We start from the raw sequence: 18536 nt of genomic DNA, 5'->3' as shown, positions 1-18536 counted from the left end.
CCCCATTGCACCTGCCGCAAACACACACACTCATACAAGGGGCCTTATTTAATCAAATGTTGCCCCAAGTATATTCAGGGGCGGTGGGGATGATGACGATGCAGTAACTTTATTTAAACCTATCCTGGCGCCATCGGGGAATTTTAAAAGGTACCCACAAGTCTGCTTTCAGAACCAGAAATCAAACTAAGGAATTTTTTTAAAGGGTTATGAGAAATGAATTGGTTCCCGTGAATTCTAGCTGAGTGCACAGAATCCAAAAGCGCAGCCTGACCGTGAGGGCCTTTGTAAGCTCAGAACACGGAGCGCCCCCTGGCTGGTTTGTCACAGGCGCGACGGTTATGCGGCTGACGTGGTGGCTTCCCTGGGCCTCGGATGACACCCGCTTCTCCTGCCTGCCTCTGTTCCATTACAGAACTTGGAAGGCAAAGTCCCAAACCCCCAGGGCAGGGGCCTGAGCCCAGGCCACTCTCCGACCACCAGTCCTTATGGCCGTTTCCTACTGAGCAAGGTAAATAGATGCCCAGGGCCAGCTGGAATCACTTCGGTCTGACTTCATTCCGGAATGTGTGACTTATTTATAATCAGCCACAGCTTTTCTTGGGGAAGGTCTGCTCCCTTCTTGCCACCAAGATGGAATGTGGCACTTGCTACGACTGGACTGGGCAGGGGTTTGTTTTTCTTTGAAGAGAACAACTTCGGAAAACACACTGATCCTCGGAGCTGCCTGCCTCCCAAACCTCACGCCTGGCGCGGCCGGGGCCTCGGGAGGGCGAAGAATGGCGGTATTCACGGAGCCCGGCGGCCCCGCAGGCCTCGACGCGGGGCCCGGGTCAGCGGGAAGGAGCCCCGCCCCGCCCCCACGGCCCAGGCCCGCGTCTCCGTACCTGTGGAGTGGCGGAGGTGACCAACACGCCAGCCATCAGACCATCCCTCTTGTACATGGTCTCTGGGCCGCAGGGAGCTTCAGCGCAGCCTCTGTCGGTGACATAACCTGTCTGGAGAAGTCCTGCAAGGCAAAGGGGCTCGTAAAAACCAGCGTCAAACCAACGGACTCCCACCCTGCGAGAGGGCTGCGCTGGACTCCAGCACATGGCCTCAGGGGAGACCCTCGAAGAAAGGTTACAGGCTGGCCCACAGATGTGGTCTGGTAGGCTTGTACACATTTTAGTGTTTTTTTAATTAATCACCAACATTTAAAAACTGGAAGGTTTCTCATAGAATTCTGGACGTCTGACTTTCTTGGCAGCACTGGGCCCCCAGACCTGCATGACAACCATCAGCCGGGCTGAGCAGCGCCTGGCCCTGTACCCGGAGCAAGTGCCTTTCAGACCCCCACCTGGCCTGTGCCACTTGGCCCTTGTAGGCACTAGAGTTGATGACCTTTGTTTTATTTTTTTAATTTTATTTATTTATTTTCCCTCTGTGCAGCATGGGGACCAAGTTACACATACATGTGTACGTGCTTTTCCCTCCCAGTATCTAGAGGCAGTTCTCAATGCAGGATCTCATTGTAAATCCATTCCAAGAGCAGTAGTTTGCATCTGTTAACCCCAAGCTCCGGAACCCTCCCACTCCCTCCCTCTCTCCCCCCCCACCCCCCTGCCCTGGGCAGCCACAGGTCTATTCTCCAAGTCCTTTGACCTCTGTTTTAAAATGAAGGAGAGTGAGGAAGACAAACTGCGCAGCAGACTGTTTCATCGATAATAATACGGATACCAGCTAAGAGTCACAGAGTTCTTGCCATGGGCCATGCACTTCACACACACTAACTCATCCAACCCGCACAACAGTCCTCGGGTAGGTCCCGTCATCACACCAAATTACATGCGTGGAATGTGAGGCACAGAGAGGTTAAGGAACTCGTGCTTTGGTGCCTCTGCTCACACCGTCCCACCAAACCATCATGATTCAAGACCCTGCGAAGACGTCACCTCCCCTGGTTATCACACCTGGACCGGCTGCTCTCCGCCCATGTGTATGTACGTCTCGTAGGGCATGTATCACATGACTGAACATCACGGCACTGTAGGCACCACCAGCTTTTCAGCAGGAAAGGGAGCAGGATGTAATGGGGGAAGGAAGAAGAAGACAGAGGCACCCGTTGGAAGCCAACTGCAACTATCAGGCAAGAGACAAGGGTCCTCCGAGCCGAGGTGGCAGCAGTGACGTCAAAGAGAAGGACGCAGAGAGACAGCGAGGATAGAAACGCAATGGAAACTGATGACGGGTGATGGAGAACCAGCTGAGGAGGCATGGCTTCTGGCTCAAGGTACCCGAGGCTGCTGTGCCCCATCGGGAATCAGAACAGAGGCGGCGCAGCAGATTTGCGGGGAAAGACAATGAAGGTGATTTGGAACATGCTCAATCTGTGCTGCCCACTAGAAAATCAACCCTGGGGAACAAGGTCTAGCCCAGGGGTCTCTGGGAAAGATGTTACAGAGGTGGCTCAGAAAGAAGAAAGTGCCGGCCTGACCTGGACTCTGCAACCCTCCCAGAGCCCTCAGCCACATGGCCCATCACAAGTGTGCTGCCAAGAAACAAGTCGGGTGGCCAAAAAGCAAGGTCAAACCCCACCCCCGGGCTCTGTCCCTGCACGTGTCCCAAACGGCTCTGCTCTTCTTCCCCTTCAACTGTCTCAACAATCGTCTTCGAGCCTCCTACCTTCCCTCCTTTCTTCCCCCAAACAGTCAAAAGAACTAATCTGGGCTATACACGCCATTTGGGGGGTCAACCCGGAAAAGCAGCATACGGCTGTCAGACGATAACCTTCCCGGGCGTGATAACAGTGCGGAGGCTCAGGAGGAGAAGGGCCTCATCCTTAAGTGGTGCACGCGACAATTTAGGGACAAAGGAAGTTTGCAACACACTTTGAAATGAGTCTGTAAAATGCAGATAGGGCAACATGTGAACAACCGACGTTCACTGACAGGAGTTCATCGTCCTAGTCTCTCCACTTTCCTGAATGCTTGGTAGTTTTCACACTAAAAAAGAAAGAAAGAAGAGAACTGGCCAGGTCCGTTTTTCCTCAAAGTGAAAACTGAGCAGGAAAGGTCAAGATCCCCTTTCATGAGTAGGGGACGGGGGCAGGCTGAGAAACTAGTCATTCCTGTCCCAGGAGAAGCCGTGCTTGCCATCACCAGGGGCCATGAATCCATGGCTGGGGCAGGTTTGAGAAGAGGCTGCTGGAAAGATGAGAAGAAACATTTAGAAAAGAAGACACATGAGTGGCTAGTAAGGGAAATGCCACTGAGGGAACACAAATCAGAACCACAGTGAGATGCCACTTCACACCCACTAGGATGGCTAGCATCAAAAGGACAAGACCGGTTGGCAAGGATGTGGAGAAATGAAACCGTCATACACAGCAGGAAGGCAAAAAGCACAGCAACTCTGGGAAATGGTTTAGCAGTTTCTTTAAAAGTTAACCATAAACTTATCAAATGACCCAGCGATTCTACTCCTGGTAACTACCTATTAAAAAATGAAAACCTATGTCCACAGGAAGATGTGTACGGGCATTTCGTCATCACGGCCAAAAAGCTGGAAACAGTCTGAGTGCCCACCAGCTGGCGAATGGATACACAATGTGATATTCCATACAGTGGAATACTACTCAGCAATAAAAAAGAAATGAAACCCTGATACAAAGTATAACATGAATAAACCTCAAAAATATCATGCTCGGTGAAAGAAGTCTGACACAAGGGACTGTACTATAAGAGGTCGTTCTTATGAAATGTCCAGAAAAGACACATTCATAGAGACACAGAGTACATCAGTGGGCAGCTGGGGGTGGAAGAGCGCAAAGGCTTTTCCGCGAAGGGAAAATGCTACAGGTGGATGTGGTGACAGTTACACAGCCCCACAAATTGACTAAGTCACAGAACTGTATACTTGGAATGGGTGGATTTTCCAGGGTGTAAATTAACCACAGTAAATGCAGAGCCACCAGCTCTGTCTCATGATGGTGACCTGAACTCACGTGCTTTAACTCCCCATTTCCATGTCCCTCTGAAATAATCAAAGAAATATCAACGTACCAAAAACAAACCGTATTAGCACATAATGACATTCAAGGCAAGTTATTACTAAGTAAACAAACTTTTAGGATTTCCAGGGCAGAAGAGACGGAGGCAAAGCCCCCTAGGAATCAAGTGGGCGGGACCCTCCAGCAGAAACCCCCAAGAAAGCCCTGAGACTTCCAAGTGGGGAATGCAGAAACTGAACAGCTCCAAGGCACATAAGGGGGCAAAGCTGCCAGGCTGTCTCAGACTGGACAAAGTAGCTCCCTGGCCTAGGGGTCGGGACCAACTCCGCCAGGCTGTGCTGTGCCAGAACCCACCGGCTGGCTGGATGGAACCAGTTCATCCATCTGAACAAAGCGACGCAGTCCAAGCCTGACAGGGTTACCATGGGGAGACGGAGTGGGACACAGCCAGCCTGACCTCCTTGGGGGGATCCAATGTGCTCCAGTTCCGGGCTGAGGTGCTCTGGTCGGCACTGACAATGGTGAGACAGGCAGAAGTCAGGTTGGAACCAAGCACTTGTCTTTCCAGCTCAGGCCACCCGTAGGAAGCACCATGGGTACCATGTGTCGGCTGTCACGCTGTCTCTGGGTGGGGAAGGGGGATAGGCCGAGGAGGAGCCCTGCACTCAGACCCCAAGGGGAGGCCAGACATGGAGCCCCATCTGCTCAGCTGGGCTCTCCCCACTGCCCTGGTCATGCAGCCCTTCAACCCAGGCGCCATAGTGCTCAGACCCCCTTCCATGACAGCATCTGCCCACTCTCGACTTCCCGTCTGAAGGACACTGCCAACTCTGCCCATCTCTGCAGTAGCCTTGGTGGAGCGCTCAGGGCCCCCCTGACTCTGCCATGTGCCCACGATGTCCCAGGGAACGCTGATGCTGTGTGAGGTGCAAGGCTAAGCACAAGCTCAATAGCTCACTTGATCTTCAGAAGAAACCCATGAGATAGAGGCTATTCTGGTTCCAGAGAAACTGAGGCCCAGAGAGGTGGTGGAACTTACTGCCCATTAAGTGGCAGGACTAGGGAGTCCAAACCCTGGTCAGTGAACACAGGTGAGGGCAGGACGAGAAAACGCACGTGAAGGCCAGCACAGAGCAAGCACTCCGTCGAGGCGATTAGTTACCAGCAGTGTTAATCAAATCCTGCAGCTCCACTCATTGATGCCTACTCTTTTTTTCGAAAACAAACAACCTAAAATGCTGAAGAAAGGACAGCATGGTGCTTTGTGAAACCACAGGCCCCTCTGCTGGGAAGATTTCCAACTGTGGGCTCCAGGCCCCCGGGGGAGCAGAGGCTGAGTCCAGGGGTCTGAGTGCAGGGCTCCTCCTCGGCCCATCCCCCTTCCCCACCCAGAGACAGCGTGACAGCCGACACATGGTACCCAGGGTGCTTCCTACGGGGGGCCTGAGCTGGAAAGACAAGTGCTTGGTTCCAACCTGACTTCTGCCTGTCTCACCACTGTCAGAAAAGCCCCTTTTGTGGGCAGTGACTCTCAGACAGGTGACATGTCACATGCTAAGAAAGACGAGGACTGAGCAGCAGAGAACACCCTTCCCAGGGCCCTGAGGAACCCTCGTCGGTCCACCTGCAGTCCCTAAGGCCTGGCCGAGCTCCGCTCCTTGTCAGGGGCCAGACTCCCATACAGGGGGTCAGGCTGCCCAGGCCCCTCCCTCGGAACCCGTCCCCCACCCCGCGAGGAAGTCCCTGAAGGTGTGGATGTTGCCTCCGGAGCCGGCCTGACTGGACCAGAGTGGCCACCCACTTCTCCAGGAACCCAGGACCCTGAGGTGCCGGTCTCTGCCAGTCAGCGGCACTGAGGCTATGCCCTCAGGAGGAGAGGGCGGCCAGGCCCTGCCCAGTGCTGGGAGAGGCTGCTCAGAGCTGGGAGGAGGCAGAGGCACAGGGAGAGGCTGCAGGAGAACCTGTGTCTGAAAGAAAAGGTTCCCACCCCTGGGGCTCTATACTAAACGCCTCTTTTTCAGTTGTAGATTTCCAAAAGAACCTGACCAGAGCTATTTCCTAAGTACCAAGTTCACGCCAAGCCACCAAAACTTGACCCTGAAACACAGGGGGCTCAACCTGATGGGAGAAGACGTGCCCCAGCCATCGAGTTCTAGAGCTCCTGCTCTGTGCGGACATTGTTCTAGCCAGGAGTTCCCACCATCCGCGGGCCCTGGACCCTCTGGCAGTCTGGTGAAACCTGTGGGCCCCTTTACGGGAAACCGATTCTATTAAAATAAGTTATTAAATTATTTTTAAACTATTTGTAATATCGCATTGTATGTATTCACATAAGAGAATATACACTTTTTATCACATTAAATAGTGAGTGAGATCGATTGGGGGGGTCTAATAACTACCATAACTTCAAAGGAGTTATAAGCAAAGACACTGGGAGGTGCATGCCCACAAGTATTATGTGATATGAAAACAGCCATGATTTCCACTGGTGACAAAGTCTCAGGTACTGTTAACATGACTGTGATTTCTTGTCTATATTAGTAACAGAGAGAGAGATGCTAAATTTCAGGTGGAAGTTAGTGAAAACAAAGGCGTCATTGTGTTTCCATCCAAATTCAGAGAGACGGCTGGTCAAGAACCCTGCTCCAAGCACTGGGGACACGAAGTGAGCAGGCTCTGGTGCCACAGAACTTAGATACCAGTGCAGGAGTCAGAAAACACACATGAACTAAGAGGGTAACTCAGATCCTGAGGCATGCCTTCAAGAAATAAAATAAGGTGGAAAACGGTATTTCCCAGAGTGGCCAAGGAAGGACTCTCTGAAGATGCAATATTTGAGCCGAAGCCCTAGGAAGGAGGCTGCCATAAAAACCGGCAGGAGTGTCTCTATAGAAACCACAGCAAGTGCAAAGGCCCTGAGAGGCACAGGAGTTTAACAGGTCTGTGATGGGGAAAGCCGGCCGCACTGGAGCTTAGTCAGTGGGAGGCAGTGGGCAGACAGGCTGCCCACAGAGCGCAAAGGGCCGTGCAGGCCGTGGGGGAGCGGGGTTTTACCTGGAATGCCCAGGAATGGGTTCTGAGCGGGGGACTGTCAGGACCAATCTCACTGTTTTTGAAGATCATGGCGACTGCTGTGCAGAGAACTAGATGCCAGGGCCAAAAATGGGAGCTGTGAAGCCAGCTGGGGGTAAGAGATGGTGGCGGCCCAGACTGCTGACCATGGCGGCCAGGAGGGGGCGGGGGACAGAGGTGGACTTGGGAAGGGTTTTGGAGTTGAAACAGAAGACTTGCTGATGGGCTGACTGCACCTGAGGGGAGAAGAGAAGAGAAGAGCCCAGGATGAATGCCTTCTACGTGTGGGGCTGTTATGAATGGGTAGATGGAGGCCCAACCGCCTTGTTGCTCGGCAGTCCATTCATTTGTTGGCTCAACATCCACCCACTGAGACCTGGAGGACCAATTGTGGGGACCCAGAGTCCTGCCTTCCAGGGTCAAGCAGTGTAGCAGGGGAATGGGATGCTCACAGGACATATGGCAGATCAGATCACAGATTCACCCTGGATCATAGCGTCAAAGACATCACCGAGCAGAGCCGTTGAGCTGGGTCTTAAAAGGACAAGTGGGAATGTTTCAAGGCGAGGGTGGGCAGCAGGCACTCTGAGCTTGTGCAGAAGCCAGAGGCACAGGAGGATGCCAGCAGGCCGGGAGACAGGGAGTGGGCTCCCCCCCTCACCTGGCCGTACCCTAGACCAATACGGTTGCTCGTAAGCCAGGCAGGGCTTCCCAAGGAGGTAGCTTTAACAGATGGCCCTGACACTACAGCCAGAGAACAAATGGCCTCCTGATCGTTCCCTCATCCATTCAGCAAACTGGGCAACCCTTTTCCCAAGGCCTGTTCTGTGCAGAGGAATCAGGCCAGCCCTCGGCCTCAGGTAGCTCACACACAGGCTGACCCCCAGTGCCGTCATGACAATCTATCCTTCAGTCTCTGGCTAAGGACTTACGTGTATTTATTAAAAAAAAAAAAAAAAAAAGAAAGAAAGAAAAAAGAAAAAAGAAAATACTTACAGATGAGAAAACTGAGGCTCAGAGAGAGAAACTACACTGTGAGTCAGGGATACGTTTTCACACACCTGCCCGACTGTGGCCCCTGCCAGACAGGAGGCCGTCTGGCAAAAAGGGAAGGGTCTGTCCCACACCAAAATCCTATCACTCCACCCTCCCTCTGCCTCTCTCACCTCTTACACACACACACACACATTCGTGCCAACGCCTCCTTGGAAACCAAAACACTGCAGGAGAAAAGGCGATTCTCATGATGTAACTTTGCAGGAACGTGGCGGTTGTGTCAGAACCACAGAACAATCCCACGTCTCCTGCTGCTGTGTGACAGACTCCAGTCTCGTATGTGTGGGCCCCTGAAGAGGGGAAGGAAAGTCCCATGTGTGATGTTGGTTTCCTTCCAGACTTCGAGAATTCTCCTTCAACGTTTCAAGTTCAGGAAACCAAGAAAATAACAGGAGACAGTCTGGGGCAAACCACTTTTTCCTAAGCTTATGGAGGTTGTTTCAAAGAAAATACACACATCCAGGAATGTTCAATTACAAGAGAGTCAAGTCTTCCAAATGTCTTCAGGCAAATCCAAAGACGGGGCCGAGCCTGTGCCCTCACGAGGGGCTCACTGCTCTCCACGGGCTCGCTCAGAGCTGCTCCACCTTTCTGCATCCAAACAGAACGAAACCAGAGGGTTTCTGCCCACAACCAATTGTTCACTCCCCGCCAGTAAATGTACGTGTGTGTGTGTGTATGTGTGTGCGCGCGCCACAGCCAGGGCTTGTCCGTTTGGTTCTGCTGTCTTTCCCCAGGGTCACCATCACTCTGGAGCTGGACCACCTGCCAGGAGCTCAGGAGGGGCCCCCTCGAGCAGGCTGGCGGGGCTGCTATGGCCACCTCCTCCAGACCCTCCCCACACCGGCCCCTCCTCCTGGCAAGCGGCAGCCTCTGGCGGCTTTTGAGGCCAGACCCTGGCCACGTGAGCACACGCTAGACCTGAAATGCCATCCCTCAGCACCGCGCTTACCCGCACCGCCTTCCCCACTCCTTGCAAGCCACCCCACCAGACGGGCAACATCCAACATCTCCCCTCCCCACGGAGGGACAGATAATGGGCTGGGCGGGCTGGACAGCTGAGGAGGCACCACTGAGGCCCCCCCACAGTGGCTGCGCCCCCGTCTGGGAGAGAAAGCAGTGGTGCTGGGAAAGAGGGCTGGGTCTAGAGACTGAGGGTCTGCAGATGGATTAAAAAGAGAGAAAGCTTGTGAGACTGAGCAGACTTGGAGCAAAGGAGGGGCACCTCCCTGGCGATGGGAAGCACCTACATCTATGGAGCTGAAGCAGGGCTGGCACAGACCGCAGCCATCCACAGCATCCAGGTGACAGGCGCTGACCCAGCACCCCTGCGACTCCCGTGCTGTGCGGAGGCTGGGGAGGCAGAAACCAGCAAGGCCCACTGTCCTCAGAAAGCCCAACCGAGGAGGGCTTCCTGGATTTTTCATTTAAAAGCAATACATGCACATGCTAAAATTACATAAACTTAATTATCAGGTATAAAACAAAAAAAGGAAACTCCCTGGGAGATCCCACTGTGTCTCAGGAGTAAAGAACCTGACTAGTACCCATGAGGATGTGGGTTCAATCCCTGGGCTTGTTCAGTGGGTTAAGGATCTGGCATTGCTGTGACTGTGGAGTAGGACAGCAGCTGATTCAACCCCTAGCCTGGGAACTTCCATATGCCACGGGTGTGGCCCTAAAAAGACAAAAAAAAAAAAAAAAAAGGAAAGTCCCACAAGCCCTAGTCCCTGTCCCCAAGGTTACAAGTTCACATAGTACAGGGCAGCATTTGCGCACACAGACACCTCTGAACAGATATGAGGGTGTGTGTGTCTATTATGTACACACACACACACACACACACACACACACACATCTGAATGTATATTAGAGATCTTCCTTTTCAACACTAAAAACAAGTTAAGGAAGTTCCCTCCTGGTGTTGTCACTGTAGCAGCTCAGGTCACTGCTGTGGTGGGAGTTCGATCCCTAGCCTAGGAACTTGCACATGCCACGGACATGGCCAGAAAAATAAAATAAAAGCAAGTTAGGTATTAAAAAAAAAAAGGAGTTTTAACTGCAATATTCAATAAATGTAAACCAATTTTTTAAAAAAAATTTAGTTCTCTTTTTGATATCTGTTGATTGAGATATCAAAGGCAAAAGCTATTGTAAACTACCAACATTATTAAGTGAATGCAACAATCCCAGCCGTCTTTACGTCCATGTGGAAACAGTGAGAGGGACTCATAGCACAGTTTCTTCAGTCTGACAGCACTCAGGCTATGCCTCGGTGGTGGTGGGGGAGCTTAGGACAGCTGTGGTTCAACACCCCCACCCCTCAGCGGCTCACAGGCTGCGACCGCAGGCCTGGCGCTAAGAACAGGACAGCTGAGGGGCAGTCTCTGAGGCAGAAGGAGCAGGCACCTTTGGAGAACAGATAAATCAGGATTTGAGGTCTCACCTATCACTGACTTTGTGCCCTGGGCGAGTTGCTTGACCTGGCCAAGCCCCGCTTCTCCCCCCGTAAAATAGGAGAACGGCGGCACCAATGGTACAGAGGGCGGAAGGGTTCACAGGGTGGCTGGCACGGTGTGTCGTTAAGGGTAGCTGCCATCTGTGTCAACACCCCTCGCCGCCACTTTCACCCTCCCTGGGGCAGGGGAGAGCAAGGGCCAGGCTCTCTCCGCAGGAGCCCCCAAGAAACCGACTTTAAGGTTCAGGCAATAGGAGCAACATGGATGCAAAATATCCCTTTCTCCGAACACGAGGATCACGTTCTCAAGAGAAAATCCATCCTCTGGCTGGCAGGTGGGTTCGTTTCAGACTTGCCATGAAAAGGCCGGCTGGAGCCTCCCTCCCTCACCCATGATGTGTAATTACTCTTGAAACCAGTGGCTCCTCCCTTCCAACACAAGCCTGCAGAAAACAGGGGAGGGGAGGAAGCCCCCCTGCAGCCACTTTTCCTTAGGGAGGGGAGGCAGCTCTTAGGAGAACAGGAGGCCCAGGGATACTCACGGGGGAGGGCTTGAAGGGATCAGGTGGTCTCCCCGGGACATCCCACAGCACCCACAGCTCTGCGGGCATCCAGACGGGTGCCCTCCGCTCAGGAAGCCTGGGTGGTGGCACATCCCTTTTTGCACAATAGGGACCCGAGGAGCCAGGCCAGGGACCTAGTGCCCCTCCCTCTCCTGACCCCGCACAGCCCTCATCAGTCACCCACTTACTCCTAATCAAGGTCCAGGGAAGCTCTGCTCTGGGGAAAGGCAGGCATTGTCACCTGGGACAGGAAGAGTAGGGGTGCCCTGCGCTGCCTGGGCAGCCATGGGCAGGGATGACCCCTGTGGGGGGCACGTCACGCCTCACCACCTCCGTGCTGACCACGCCTCTGCACGACAGGACGGCCTCCGAGGCAGCATCCCTGCCCACCCCCACTCCTCGTGGTTTACTCTCCACACAGAGTAACCTCCTTAAAACATAAATCGAGAACTCGAGGACATACCCTAAAAAGAGTGAATTCTCCTGTGTGCAGAGCACACCCAGCAGGAAGAAAACAGCTGCACCCCAGACCTTCCTCCAGAAGGAAGCTGGAGAAACACCCTGACGGATAAGACAAGTCACTACACCCCGACAGTGGCCTCATCACACCAAGGCCGGCAGTGGGGAGAGAAGATAGAATTGGCCACTGGCCTGCGTCACGGCAGAACCTTCCAAGCCAGAGCTGGGGACGGCCCTGGGATCTGACAGCAAGAGCGCCCTGGGCGCCACCACAGGGGAAGGCCGACGGGCCAGGAGCCCAGGCGCTCCGGATTCTCCAGTGCTTGCGGGGCAGGAAAGGGGGGCCAAGACACGCGAGCAGGAGGTGGAGACCAGGGTCTTCTGGGGACCTGAGGGGCTCCTGAGCACGTTCGCAGGCTCAAAACCTGGAGTGGGCAGAGGGCATCCGGCAGAGCAGGTCTGAGTGAGGACGGCGAGGCTGGGGCCGTGTGAGCTGCGCCCACCGCCCTGCGGGAAGGAGGCCTGAGCTGGAGGAGGCCAGCCTGCGAGGCGGGGGAGCCTGACCTCCACGGGGAAAGCCTTCGGCAGGCACCTGGGACGCTACCTGGGGGCCTGGCCAGGTCTCTGGCCTTGACTCCACAGGGAGGTGCAGCAGAAGCTCAAAGCCAGACCTCGGGCCTCATCCGGTGCAAACTGAGGTGACCTGGGCGGACTAGGGAGGGTCCCAGCCGGAAGGACACTCACGAGACTCGATGACGAAATGCAGCGAGAGGGGTGCTGGACTGAAGCCTGGAACAGGAACAGGACACTGGGGGGGAACTGGTGACACTGGAAGAGGCTGCTGGTTTAGTTCACAGTGTCGTCTCTAAGCTAACCGATCCAGGTTAACCTGGGGTTAACATGGAAGCTGCCTGAGGGGTCTATGCAAATACTCTGCACAGCTTTGCAAACTTCTGTGAGTCTAAAATTATTTCAAAATAAAGAGTTAACATTTCAAAAGAGATTCTACACCCTCACATCCCATCCCACTGCCCATCTCCCAACACACACACACACACACGCACAATCTCCACCACCAGGCCTAACACTGGGGACCGGCCATTGCCCATACAAACTGGGACTCAAGGGTTGCTGCTCTGGATCCTGAGCTTCAGGCATTTTATTGCCCGTCACACGTGGTCCCTGCCAAGGGCAGAGGAAGGTGGTCTGGGATGTTGACTGGGTCCCATCCGGTGGAAGCATCACCAGGTGCCATAGGTCCCACACCTGTTCAGGGCCCTCTTTCCTCCCCAGTGCTGCTCTGAGAGCCACTAAGTGAACAGGGCCCCTCTTGGGTTCAGCCCGCCCCAACCCCCTCGTGCACCCCAGGGTGTGCCGCCTGGCCTGCATGGCCTGCGCGCTGCTGCCGCCAGAGGGCAAGGACCTACAATGCAGAGGAAGCCTGGGGCCAAGGAAGGCCCCACTGGTCTGGGAGCCGTCACCTGCTTCAGCCAGCTGGCCCAGAGCACCCTGTGCTGGATGCAGGCACCAGCCCAGCTCCTCATGAGGGTCCTTTCATTCTCTCTGCCGCTGTTCCCTCTGCAACCGGGTGCTTCTGAAACCTCGAGGGGAGGAGTAGGTCGGCGGAACAGGACACTATTGGGCCTTCCTGACAAGCACCGCTGAGTCCTGACCTGTCATGTCCAGCCAGGTGCTTCCCACCAAATTAGGAAGGACGCTGTCTCCAGAGAGAAGGCACGGTGGGCAAGGCCAGGCTGGAGAAGAGGAGTGGGAACAGCGAGGGCAGCAGGACAAAGCCCGTGAGGCCCAAAGGGCCCGCCGCCCTGGGTGGGCTGAGTTTAAGGGAAACACCACCTAGTCTCAGGTTGTCTTCCAATGTCACCCCACGTCTCGTGGAGAACCCCACACGGTGACATCTTCACATCAAACTACGTGAGCAGATTTTGGCTTCAAGACAAGGAACTAGGTCCACGCGTTTGCCATCCCCCTTCCACTCTTGCTGAAATGAAAAAACAAGCACGAGAAATCTGTCGCACGGCTGGACTACAGGGAATGATAACGATGACGATGATGAGGACGAAGCACAAGTTAGGAATTCCTAGAAGGCCTGAAGCCAATGGGATCGCACGGAGGAGACAGCTCTACGTGTCAGACATCTGGCCATAAAAGCAACTGTCCCCTCTATCCAGACAATATCTGGCTACAAAAGGCAATGGCACAAGGGCCTACTAAGAAGAGAAAAAAATAGAGAGAAATAAACTATAAAAGAAACGTGCAAAAACTACTGGAAGCATATTATGAAACTTTACTAATAGACTTAACAGAGAGATATTTCAGAGCCTTCTGAGTAAGAGACAACATTGTAAAGACATCAGTTCTTCCCAATGGATCTATAAATAAAATTCAGGTTCACTCTAAATCCTAAGGGGATGCGTTGCGGAATGGAACATGTTGATTTAAAACTTCACCTGGAAGCATAATTAAAAATAGCTAAGAAGTTCTCAAAAAAAAAAAAAAAAAGAAGAAGAAGAAGTATAATGAGAAGGGACCTGTCCTTCCAGGAAGGCACAGCTGAGGATAAAAGGCACAGAGAGAGAGGAATGGTCAGCAGGAGGGAACACAGTCCAGGAAACGGGATGAAGTATATGTGAGAACCAACATCCCATCAAGACGGGATTTCAAACGGGGGCGGGGGGGGGGAGAATGGATTATTTAATAAACATTGATGAAACAATCTGCTATTCATTTGGGGGGGTTTATTTAAAATTTTTAACCACTATCATTTATCAGAATAAAATGTTGACAGATTAAAGATTTAACCAAATCAAAAAATTGCCATAACAATACCAACGGAAACACAAATCATTATTTTTTTTAATATTATCTTGGGGTGAAGATGTCCTCTCTAGGTTTATACAAAAGTTAGGAAACTACTAGCAGATTTAACTGCATTAAAAATTAAAACTTCTGGGGAGTTTCCTTCGTGGGTCAGAGGCTAAAGATTCCAACTAGGATCCATGAGGATTTGGGTTTGATCCCTGGCCTCCATCAGCGGGTTAAGGATCCGGCATTGCCATGAGCTGTGGTGTAGGTCGCAGACATGGCTCGGATCCCACATTGCTGTGGCTGTGGTGTAGGCCGACAGCTGTAGCTGATTCAACCCCTGGCCTAGCAACTTCCACATGCTGCAAGGACAGCCCCAAGTAAAAGCAAAAAAAAAAAAAAAAATTAAAACTTCTGGGAGTTCCCTCATTGCGCAGTGAGTTAAGGATTCAGCATTACCACTGCTATGGGTCTAGTTCGTTGTCATTGCTGTGGTGGGTTCAATCCCTGGCCTAGGAACTTCCACCTGCCATGGGCACACACCCTACCCCACTCCCAAAAAATAAAATTTTTTAAAAATTACAACTTCTGTATAAGAAATCATGAAAGTCAGTCAGTAAACAGGACAAGGTTCTGAAATGCCACGTGAGATGAAGTTCTCTTAATACAGAAGGAAGCCCCCCAAAGAGCTCTGACTCACTCTCTGTGGACAGAGAAAAATGCCCACAGGTTCAGAACATTATTCAGGACTCTTATTCACGCAACGAGTATTTCCTGAAAGTCTAGTGTGTAGCAGGTACTCTTCTAGGTGCTGGGCATAAAGCAGTAAAGAAAAAGCCAGAAATCCCCCAGTACATTCTAGTGGAGGAAACGCATGGTGCATAAAGCACTCGGTAAAATGTGTGGCATATCAGCTGGTGATAAAAGAGAACAAAGCAGAGCAAGTGTACAGGCGGAGTGGGGAGTGGCAGGCTTGCAATTTTAAATGGGGACGGTGGTCTGAGAAGTGATCACTGAGAAGATGACATGTGGGCATGTTTCGAAATATTTATGCATATCTGTGACCACACACAAAGTGCAGAAGGATGTATACTTAAATCAATGCCAGAGCTTCTTACAGGTGTCCTTGTATGGCACTTTTACGTCCTAGTTTTTGTATACTTCGGTATTGTTCTATTTCCTTGAAAACAAATTTGGAAAACATGTGTGAGCAACACAGCATGTGGAGGGAAAACTAAAAGCGAACTTGCACAGACAAGCACTTCAAGGATGCTCCCATGGGCAGGGATCAGACGAAAGAGGGCGGCAACGATGTCTGGTGCTCTGGCGCCACCTGGTGGCCATTGCCTAACTGCTCAATCTCATTTCCAATCACCCTCAAAAGAAAAAGGAAAATACTCCACTGCGTCAAAAACCCACCTGCCCTGCAGACAGGGACTGCAAGAGAAATGGGAAACACAAAACAGTCTGATCTGTTGGAGTGGTGAGATCATGGAGGGAGTTATTTAGATTGGATTTCCAATCACCGTTCTATGAAGATGTTTCATTCCTTTGTGTTAACTGCAGTGGAACCATCCAATGCGGCAGCCGAATGTACTCACTTGAGGACAGAAATGGAGAGGTGGGGTGGGCAACACCAAACTATAACCCAAGGCCCCCTGCACAAGTGTCCCCAGGAAGGCTGGGGGATTCACAGAGTGACAAGACCTCAAGTCACACAATGCTTGGAGGTGGAAGCGTCTTCCCCAGTGGGAGAGCCTGGGGCACTGGTCCCAGGAGTCTGGCTGGGATGAGCAGCACATCCGGGCCCTCAAATGATTAACCACTAACTGAGCACGTGCACAGACCACTAAACTAGCGCCCCCTTGACAAGGCCTGGAGGAGAGGCACACCCCGTGGCTGACAAGGAAGGGATGCGGATCTCAGCGAGGACTCTGCCTGAACAGTCTTCCCTCCCTCCATCCCTCAGGCCCTCTGCGTGCCCTGCGCCCTTGGCTGTAGCACCTGTCAGTCAGACAAGGAAGTGCTCTCTCCGGGCTTCTCCCTGCTTGACCACGAGCTCCAAAAGGTGAGTGACACATGCTCGTTCATCCTCAGAGTGCTCTGGGTTTGAAACCCAGGTGACAGCAGGCAAGTGCCTCTCTAGGCTTCGGTTCCCCCTCTGCAAAGTGGGACACGTGGCTGTGGTGAGGATGATGAAGAGAACCAACAGCACCGGCTGGCACCAAGAGGTTGTGGTGGGAGCCAGGCAGCTGTCTAGGCATTTTATATGTATTAAGTTCCCGAAGTGAAGCCACCTCTGTGGAGTGTTGATCACAGTGCCTGGCACAGGGCAGGTGCTCAAATACTGTTATTTTTCCCCAGCTCGCAGCATAACACCCAGCTGTGTTCTCAATAGAAATGAACTACGCCCCCAGCCTACCAGAGAAAGGGGCAAGATCAGGGCAAGGCTGTTAAGCTTAAGCCACCCATCAGTACCTCCAGACCCCCAAAAAGAAGGCTCAGGGAGAACACCCTTTCAGGACTGGGGAGGCTGGGAGAGGCACAGAGAAGTGATGCAAAACGGGGGGGGGGGGGAGCAGGGGAAGCAGCAACACTCTGTGCTCAGGTTCAGGACCCAGGAGGGGCCTCAGTTCAAAGTGGGTGACACGTGCCTTAACACTCTGCGGCCCTGGCCCCAGGTGGTCAGGGCCTCGGTCCTCACAGCAGAGGGTTGGTAGGCAAGGTCACTGGGGGAAGCTGGAGCTGAGAGGTAAGCAAGCCATTGAGAGTGGCAGGCCCCGCCCTGGGAGTGTGCATCTCCTCTGCCACCCCCTCCCCACTCCAGCCCTTCCGGCCAAGGAAGGAGAGGTGCGCAGACTGGGACAGGTGCCACAAGGTCACCAGAGCAGGCTGGCGGTCTCTCAGGTATGCTCAGGTGAGCCAGGTGTGCTCAGGGGCTGGTTCTTCCCCCAGAACCACCCAAGTCCCTCCTCTCCTCCCCACTCCTTCCTACTCTCTTCCAGTCTCATTCTCAATGTCGCTTCCTCTGGGAACCCTTCTGTGACCACCCTCCCCTCCCCACCTATGTCGTGTCTACAGGCTTTTAGATCACCCAGACCGCTCCTTAGCACTCAGCACATTAGTCCTGAATTCACGTTCATCCCCCCTGGACAGTCACAGCTGTGGCCATGCTCGGCTGGTTCCCCAAGATTTCCAACAAGAGGGTCACGCAGACGGCGTCAGGAGCAGCCCACAAACCCTCTTCTGAGCAACCTCACTCCACGGGCTTCCCATCTCCGCCTGTGAGGTTACGATGACCAGGGAGGACCAGTGCTGCTGCCTGTTTAAGTTCAAGAATGAGACATTCGGGCGTTTCCGTCGTGGTTAACGAATCCAACTAGGAACCATGAGGTTGTGGGTTGATCCCTGGCCTTGCTCCGTGGGTTAAGCTCCAGGGTTGCCATGAGCTGTGGTGTAAGTCGCAGATGTGGCTCAGATCCCTCGTTGCTGTGGCTCTGGTGCAGGCCGGTGGCTACAGCTCCAATAAGACCCCCAGCCTGGAACCTCCATATGCCACAGGTATAGCCCTAGAAAAGGCAAAAAGACAAAAAAAAAAAAAAAAAGAACGAGATGTTCAAAAACGGAAGCTGTCAGATGCTAACACAACTGACGGCCTAAACCCCTGTCTTAGAAAAAAAAGAAAACTTAAGTCTCCTTGCTGGCAGATGTTTACAAAGACAATTTCAAAAGAAATGACCAAAAAGTAGAGTAATTTATCTGGGTTGCTTCTTGATTTCATCATTTTAAATTATACTTTATTGGACTTCCTGCTTAAGCTACAAAAGCAACTTATCTTTGTGGCCATAAGCCAAACCCAAATAAAAAGCCATGAAGCCACCTTCCCCCATGCCGACCCCCTACCCCCCGCACCGAGGTAATCACGGCAGGCAGCCAGGACTGTAATCCTCCAAGCCTTTGAGCCAAGCAACATAAATACATGCAACCAAGTGGGACTCAGACCAGGAACCAGGCTCATATCCTCAAACGCCTGCAGGGCCCAGCAGATCACGTCGCTGGCGAAGCTGCAGATATTACACCCAATAAGGAGAGATGGGGCCTGTGGCTGACCACG

At 52.8% G+C, this 18536-nt stretch overlaps 1 protein-coding gene across 21 annotated transcripts in view; it reads right to left on the bottom strand.

The window, feature by feature from the left end:
• RALGPS1 (Ral GEF with PH domain and SH3 binding motif 1) overlaps window positions 1–18536 on the bottom strand; it is a 333379-nt gene that overhangs the window by 244330 nt on the left and 70513 nt on the right. For all 21 annotated transcript variants that reach the window (XR_002337608.1, XR_002337607.1, XM_021069060.1 and 18 more), the window contains exon 2: window positions 888–1009. Coding sequence is in view for 19 of the 21 variants with exons in the window: in XM_021068990.1 (XP_020924649.1) it covers window positions 888–1009 (122 nt within the window). In the remaining 2 variants the exon portion in view is untranslated. The remainder of the gene's footprint in view (window positions 1–887; window positions 1010–18536) is intronic.

Source organism: Sus scrofa, chromosome 1 (assembly GCF_000003025.6).
Source record: "Sus scrofa isolate TJ Tabasco breed Duroc chromosome 1, Sscrofa11.1, whole genome shotgun sequence".
In the NCBI taxonomy this organism is placed as follows: Eukaryota; Metazoa; Chordata; class Mammalia; order Artiodactyla; family Suidae; genus Sus; species Sus scrofa.
Note: the sequence above shows the minus strand (reverse complement) of the source record. Positions and strands in the feature narration are given on the sequence as shown.